The sequence below is a fragment of the Geospiza fortis genome, unplaced genomic scaffold (genome assembly GCF_000277835.1).
Source record: "Geospiza fortis unplaced genomic scaffold, GeoFor_1.0 scaffold1476, whole genome shotgun sequence".
Lineage (NCBI taxonomy): Eukaryota > Metazoa > Chordata > Aves > Passeriformes > Thraupidae > Geospiza > Geospiza fortis.
The window spans coordinates 333749-342232 of record NW_005054629.1 but is presented as its reverse complement, the minus strand read 5'-3'; the positions used below and the strand labels follow the sequence as shown (position 1 = coordinate 342232).

General features: G+C 48.2%; 1 protein-coding gene across 1 annotated transcript in view; it reads left to right on the top strand.

Annotated features, from left to right (window-relative positions):
* Positions 1–8484, top strand: part of LOC102039384 (protocadherin Fat 4-like) — a gene marked incomplete at its 5' end in the record, with an annotated part of 121963 nt that overhangs the window by 743 nt on the left and 112736 nt on the right. The window contains 2 exon segments of the mRNA XM_031064792.1: positions 1–358; positions 361–4226. Coding sequence (XP_030920652.1) covers positions 1–358; positions 361–4226 — 4224 coding nt within the window.

Genomic DNA, 8484 nt, shown 5'->3' with positions numbered 1-8484 from the left:
CGGGACTACGGGGTGCGGCAGCAGTACTCGCTGACCGTGCAGGCCATGGACCGCGGGGTGCCGGCGCTGAGCGGCCGGGCCGAGGCCCTCATCCGCCTGCTCGACGTCAACGACAACGAGCCCCGGGTCAAGTTCCGCTACTTCCCGGCCACCTCCCGGTTCGCCTCCGTGGATGAGAACGCGGCCCCCGGCACGGTGGTGGCCCTGCTGACGGTGAGCGATGCCGACTCTCCGGCGGCCAACGGGAACATCTCCGTGTCCATCCTGGCGGGAAACGAGCAGCGGCACTTCGAGGTGCACAGCAGCAAGGTACCCAACCTCAGCCTCATCAAGGTAGCGGCCGCGCTGGACCGGGAGCGCGCCGCTCCTCGGTGGCCAGCCTGGTGATCTTTGTGAACGACATCAACGACCACCCGCCCGTCTTCGGGCAGTCGGTGTACAGCGTGAACATCAGCGAGGATGTGCCCGCGGGCAGCTACGTGCGGGGCCTCAGCGCCACGGACCGGGACTCAGGCCTCAACGCCAACCTCAAGTACAGCATCGTCTCGGGCAACGAGCTGGGCTGGTTCCGCATCAGCGAGCACAGCGGGCTGGTCACCACGGCCGTCCCCGAGGGCACGTCCAGCTCCAGCAGGCTGGACCGGGAGACTGCTTCCCAGGTGGTGCTCAACATCAGTGCCCGTGACCAGGGCGTGCAGCCCAAGTTCTCCTACGCACAGCTGGTGGTGACCGTCCTGGATGTCAATGACAACAAGCCTCGCTTTGGTCAGCCTGAGGGTTACCAGGTGTCCCTGGCTGAAAACTCCCCGTCAGGAACTGAGCTGCTTGTCCTGAGTGCCACTGATGGGGACCTGGGGGACAATGGGACTGTCCGCTTCTCCCTACAGGAAGCCGAGCCGGCGCTGGCAGCAGTTGGCCCCTCCTCTGTGACCCCTCGCCAGATGTTTCGCCTGGACCCGGTTTCAGGCAAGCTCAGCGCCGTCTCACAGCTGGACCGGGAGGAGCAGTCTCAATTCTCCTTGCAGGTCTTGGCCACTGATTTGGGCTCTCCTCCCCTCTCTGCAGTGGCCCGAGTTAACGTGACCATCCTGGATGTGAATGACAATAGCCCTGTGTTTTACCCCATTCAGTATTTTGCCCATATCCAAGAAAACGAGCCAGCTGGAACCTATGTGACCACTGTGTCTGCCACGGACCCCGATCTGGGCCCCAATGGGACAGTCAAGTACAGCATCTCAGCTGGAGATACCTCCAGGTTTCAGGTCCATGGGCAGACAGGAGTCATCACAACAAAAATAGCCCTGGACAGGGAGGAGAAAACTGCTTACCAGTTGCAGATCGTGGCCACTGATGGTGGCCATCTTCAGTCTCAGAACCAAGCCATTGTCACCATCACTGTCTTGGACACACAGGACAACCCCCCTGTTTTCAGCCAGGGCACGTACAGTTTTGTTGTCTTTGAAAACGTTGCCCTGGGTTACCACGTGGGTACTGTTTTTGCTTCCACCATGGACCTCAACACCAACATCAGTTACCTGATTACCACGGGTGACCAGAGGGGCGTGTTTGCCATCAACAGGGTGACGGGGCAGATCACCACAGCCAGTATCATTGACAGGGAGGAACAAGCATTTTACCAGCTGAAGGTGGTTGCTAGGGGTGGGGCGATAACTGGCGATGCTGTGGTCAATATAACTGTCAAAGACTTAAATGACAACTCCCCACACTTCATTCAAGTGGTGGAAAGTGTAAACGTCGTTGAGAACTGGAAAGCTGGGCATACCATATTCCAGGCCAAAGCTCTTGATCCTGATGAAGGTGTTAATGGCATGGTCCTTTACAGCCTTAAGCAAAACCCAAAGGGCTTGTTCTCAATCAATGAACAAACTGGTGCTATAAGCTTAACGGGGCCGCTTGACATAAATGCTGGGTCTTACCAGGTCGAAATCCTGGCCTCGGATATGGGGGTGCCTCAGCTGTCCTCCACCTTTATCCTGACTGTCTCTGTCCATGATGTAAATGATAACCCGCCTGTGTTTGACCAGCTTTCCTATGAAATTACTATTTTGGAGTCAGAACCTGTGAATTCCAGGTTCTTTAAGGTACAGGCTTCTGACAAAGACTCGGGAGTGAACGGTGAAATAGCTTACAGTATAATTGAAGGAAATGCTGGGGATGCCTTTGGCATATTCCCAGATGGCCAGCTGTATATAAAAAGTGAACTGGACCGTGAGCTTCAGGAAAGATATGTTTTGCTGGTCGTTGCCTCTGATAGAGCAGTAGAGCCACTCAATGCTACTGTGAATGTTACTGTGATTCTGGAGGATGTAAATGATAACAGGCCCCTGTTCAACAGTACCAACTATGTGTTTTATTTTGAAGAGGAACAGAGAGGTGGGTCGTATGTGGGTAAAATAAATGCTGTAGATAAAGACTTTGGGCCAAACGGTGAGGTCAGGTATTCATTTGAGCATATGCAGCCAGATTTTGAGCTGAACACAGTAACTGGGGAGATTAGGAGCACTCATCAGTTTGACAGAGAAGCTCTCATGAGGCAGAGGGGAGCTGCAGTATTTAGCCTTACAGTAATAGCCACTGATCAAGGGTTGCCAAAGCCTCTGAAAGATCAGGCAACTGTACAGATCTACATGAAAGACATCAATGATAACGCCCCCAAGTTTTTGAAAGATCTTTACCAAGCCACTGTATCAGAATTGGCAGCAAATCTGACACAAGTGCTGCGAGTTTCTGCCTCAGATGTTGATGAAGGGGTTAATGGGTTGATTCAGTATTCTGTAATCAAGGGAAATGAAGAAAATCAGTTTGTAATAGACAGCAGCACAGGCCAAGTGACCTTAGTGGGCAGACTAGATTATGAGGCTACTGCATCGTATTCCCTTGTCATCCAAGCTGTAGACTCTGGAGCTGTTCCCCTAAGTTCAACTTGCATGTTGAGCATTGATGTGTTGGATGAAAATGACAACAGCCCTTCCTTCCCTAAATCAACCCTGTTAGTGGATGTCTTGGAAAATATGAGGGTTGGTGAGCTTGTGTCGTCTGTCACTGCCACAGATTCTGATTCAGGTGACAATGCTGACCTCCACTACAGCATTACAGGGACAAACAATCACGGGACCTTTAGCATCAGTCCCAACACCGGGAGTATTTTCCTTGCCAAGAAACTGGACTTTGAGACACAATCTCTGTATAAGCTAAACATAACGGCAAAAGACCAAGGGAGGCCCCCGCGATCCTCTACCATGTCAGTGGTCATACACGTCAGGGATTTCAATGATAACCCTCCTCATTTTCCTCCAGGAGACATCTTTAAATCAATTGTTGAGAACGTTCCTGTGGGCAGCTCTGTCATTTCCGTGACTGCTCACGATCCAGACGCGGATATTAACGGGCAGCTAACCTATGCAATCATCCAGCAGGTGCCAAGGGGCAATCACTTCCGTATCGACGAGGTGAGAGGGACGATATTTACCAGCGCTGAAATAGATCGGGAGTTTGCCAGTCTCTTTGAGCTGACGGTCAAAGCCACCGATCAGGCCGTTCCCATGGAGTCCAGGCGCTTTGCCCTCAAGAACGTGACCATCCTGGTGACAGATCAGAACGACAACGTACCCGTGTTCGTGTCGCAGAACGCCCTCGCAGCCGACCCCTCGGTGGTGATCGGCTCCATCCTGACCACCATTATCGCTGCGGACCCTGACGAGGGTGCCAATGGGGAGGTGGAGTATGAGATAGTCAATGGAGACACCGAGACCTTCATCGTGGACCGCTACAGCGGAGATTTGAGAGTGGCCTCAGCCTTGGTGCCTTCCCAGCTCATCTACAACCTCATTGTTTCTGCCACCGACCTGGGCCCCGAGAGGAGAAAATCCACCACTGAGATGACTATAATCCTGCAGGGGGTTGACGGGCCTGTTTTCACTCAGCCGAAATACATCACCATCCTGAAGGAGGGCGAGCCCATCGGGACGAACGTGATTTCCCTGGAGGCGGCTAGCCCGCGGGGCTCCGAGGCGCAGGTGGAATATTACATCGTGTCTGTCCGCTGCGAGGACAGGAGCCTCGGGCGCCTCTTCACCATCGGGCGCCACACCGGCGTCATCCAGACCGCTGCCATCCTGGACAGGGAGCAAGGAGCACGGCTCTACCTGGTGGATGTTTATGCCATCGAGAAGTCGTCTGTTTTGCCCCGCACGCAGCGAGCAGAGGTAAAGGTTTATTCAGTAATTATTTGTCTTGTTACTCCTGTGTAATTCCAGGATTATGGTTGGTTTTTCACTGAAGTTGTGGTGTCAGTGTTGGGCATGAGCATGGGCTCTGAGCAGCTCATGTCATGGAAGTTCTTGCCATCCCTGCCTGGCTAAGTCCCTCGGATGGCAGGTCTCCTCACACACCTCCAATTTTGGTTACTTTTCTACCTAACTCACTGATGAGTATGAAAATGGTTTTGTTTCTCTTCCTGGATGTGACAGGTGGTAACAGCGTAACATTTTAGTTGGAAACTTCCCTTATCACAAAGCCATTTGCCTTGACTGAAGGGTCTTTAAAGGTTTTCTCCCTGACTAGCTTGAAAAGCGATGGGTGGAAGCCGGGTTTGGAACGTCATCTGTGAAGTACAAGTGTTTCATTTGCTCTGCTTTCAGTCACAGAGCTGGTCATTCACACTGCTCCTGCTTTCTTGTGTGGTAATGCTGAGAAGCCAGGTGTGAGAATGAGTCTTGTGTTTGCTTGAAGTTGCAGCATCTCCTGGAGCTGCCTTCTGCACTTCACCATGGCCTTTGACTTGCCATTCCTGGGAATTTGGGGCTGGCACTGCTGAGTGGGCCAGCCAGGAGAGGATGGTGGTAGTGTGTAGTGGTTTAACCATTTCCCTCCCTGGCTGAACATACCCCTCAGTGCTGCACAGCCCTACAGATCCCCCAGCCACACTTTCCCCTGGGAATTAAATGCTGGTTTTGATACTGTGGTGGTTTGCAGGTTTGGGGTTTTTTTTTTGGTTTGATCTTGGCAAAAGTGGTATTTCCAATTCTTACTTGACAGCTGTGGATTTTTTTCTCTTCATAGCTGCTTTTGTTGTTTCTTCTGCAGGTTAAGTATGATCTGTGTGTGATGTTGCTCTCCTATACTGGCAGTGACAGATCCTCTCTGAAGTGATTGTCGGGGATTTTGAGCACTGTTCCATCTCAGAAATGTGATCCCATCCTGCTGTGTGTGCAGTGTGCTACTGATGGTCATGTTTTGACCAACAGTAGAGTATTGGAAAAAGACCTTTTTAGTTAGCAGTGCTGCTGGTTTAAGTAATTTGTGCTATTTTTATGAGAATATTCCTGTTGTGCAGGGATACAAATTGTATCTTTTACAATTTGTAAAAGATACACGTTTATAATTTTTTCTTTATTATTGTGTCACATTTTGTCTTGATGGACAGTTGTTTTGAGGATCAGGCCTTTATCATTGGCCATTTGGATCACAACCATTCAGCTCTGAGTTTGAGCAAAGAGTTTCTTGGCTGGGGAAGGATTCATGGGAGACCCAACCCTATGGCTGCAATATTCTTACATGTTGTAAAAGCATTTAACATGAGTATTTGCTGAGCAGGGAAGAGAACAACCATTGAAACTTCAAACAAGTTTTACATTGTTGAATGCAAACCACTTCTGAAATAACAAGCAAATGTTTTGTTCTGTAAAGAACACTGAGAGGCATAATTGGGAGTTAGAATTTCCTATTACTGCTTGTATCTTTATAGTCTCTAAAATGCGCCTTCTCCCAAATGCAATTAGCTTACTGTGCTTCTTTATAAATGTATTATAAATTATAATCAGCTTTCAACTTTCAAAAACATAACCATATGCAGTCTTCCCCTTAACTGATGGGATTTCTCTGGAAGGCTTTTGCTGTCCAGCACAAGAACTGCTACAGTGACATTCTGTGTGCAAGCTGACTGTCAGTGGGTGCTGAATAAGCAACACAACTTTTTTTTTCATATATTTATATATTTTTTTCTCTTTGATTTTGTTTGTTGGGTTTTGGTTTGGATCTTTTTTTTTTTGGTGGGGAAAAAACATGAGTATTGTGTATTTTCTTTCTTATGAAGAGCGTTGGGTTTTGTGTCTCGGTATGGTTAAAGAAAAGGGAAAACCAGTAATAGGATAGTCTTAACAATGTCTGCATGATTATTCTTCATTGCCTGCCATGCTGTCTGCCCTGATGCCAGAAATCATCTTAATTACAGTGTGGCATGTGAGAGAACCACTGAGCACGGGGAGCTGCCCAGCGCTAAACGCGCTGCCTGAGATTGGCGAGGAGAGCAGCGGGAGTAAGGAAGTTAATTAAGGATCTTTTGTCTAATACAGACTGCAGCAATGGGTTTGGGTGACAGGTACCTGGTGTGAAATAGAGATATTTACAGTTTTGAAACAGTGACTCGGCTTTGTCTGGCCAGCAGGCAGTACAAAAGAAGAGCAGGCTTGCGTGAAACCACTTGCTTGAGAAGTGAATTAATCCTTGTCCTTGGGAAGTGGTGTGATTTCCCCCCTCCCCAAATTCTGTCACAAATTTATTTTATTTACCTTCTAAAATAATATCAAATATATGGAAAAGATCCACCTAGTGCCCTAACTGAAGAAGGAAGTATCTTTTCAGTATTTCTCATCCATCCCTTGCAGGTGCTTTGTGAACAGTGTCCAAGGGCAGAGCTTTGCAGTGGCAGGACTGTGGGGAATCCTTGCTGAACCCAGAGCAGCTGACGTGCCTTGAAACTGAACAGTTCTGTTATTTTCAGCAAAGCAATAACAAAAGTTTAGGAAACAAAATGTTTGTTTACAATTTGTGGTTTATGTTTTCATCACCAGCTTTTTATCTTGCGTATGTTTCCGTGTTTGTTGTTACTATATGGAAAGAAAAGTGGTGGTGGGGTGTGTGTCAGGAAAATGCAAGTAGTGAGGTAAAGCTTTCTTCAAATACCAAATATTTGAGATTCTAAAGAAAACTCAAGTGCTTCTTCCAGTGTATTTTACAGCTAGATGGTAATTTTGGATGGTAGTTGTTGGATCTGAAAGCTTGTTTTTTAATTTTTTTTAAATTTTTATCCTATTTGTAATCTATAGTGACAGACCAGCGTGAATGTGTTTGGTGATCAGTCTCAGCTTTTCCCCCCTGTTAATCATTAGGTTAATACAATCATCACTCTTGATCTCATGTAAAAAAAGGGTAATGTAGGAATCCTAAAGGGGTGCCTTCAGTTTGCCATTCCATACCTTTTTAATGTTTCTGCTGAGGGAAAAAAACCCTCAGCAACAGCAAAACTCCTTTCTCTTGGCTTTCCAACATAAATCCTCTTTTAACCTTTTGGGCAGAGCTGAGGGTTTCACCACCATGATTTTATATTTAACACAGAATGGCTAATGCCTGCTGGCATCCCTTGCACACCTCATGGCTCCCCTCAGCCCTGCCTCCTCAAACAAGGGCTGCATGCTGTGGGATATTTTGGGTGGCCCTGTGGTGTACCCTGCTTTGTGTCTGGCAGCAATAATAGGAGCCCAGGGACAATACCTCATCTTCAGTGTAACCAGGGATTAAGAGGAATTAGACAGGATCTGCAGTTTGTGTGTTTAACCCTTCAGTGCATGGCATCCTTGAAGGGAGTTGTGGCCCTGTGTATATAATTTATAGTGATTTATGTATCATCTGTGCCAGTGGAGAGGGGGTAACACTTTGGGAGGTGAACTCCTCAACATTTTTCATCTACTTTAAATAGGTTCATAGCTCCCAAGGAACAGAGGAGAAAGGTGTAAATGAGGAAAGCGTATAAACTTAAACTGAAAGATTTAGTGGTGGTATTGATTTGGAAATGGAAATACATGGAGAGGCAGATCAGTGGTCCTGTTGGTGCTTTTTACCTGGGAATGTAAATGTCCTCACAGAAGAGGGGACTGTCTTCGTTTGCAGACAGGGTAAAACGAGACCCTGGGTTTTCTTTTTGTAGCTTCATCTTGTGAGTGCTTTACGATTGATGTAGGCACACAGTTTGTGGTGATTGGGAGTGGGGCTGTGGCTGAGCCTAATCCCCAATGGGCTACAGCTGTGCAGGACAGGTGAGCAGCATTGAAGGTAACGAGTGCCCAGGGGCACTGCCCAACCACCAAAGGGAACAGAGGGCACACAGGTGCAGTGCATCAACAGGAGGGGATAAAAGGCTGGGCTGAAGAACAAGAAGGGCAGATGCCTGCAGCCTTCTGGAGTGGTGTGGTGTTACTCTGTGTGGGCTGGAGGCTTCTGGAGTATATGGTGACACTCTGTGTGTTGTGGCTGTCTCAGCTGCGACAGATTGGCACTGTTGGGAATCTTGGACTTCCAAAGCTGGGGAAGTGTTTCTTCCTTATTCAGGTAAGATGTGGGGATTTCAGACAGTGCTTGGTAAAGATGTGGAAATTAATGAAGAAAGAGTGAATGGCCCTGGCCTCC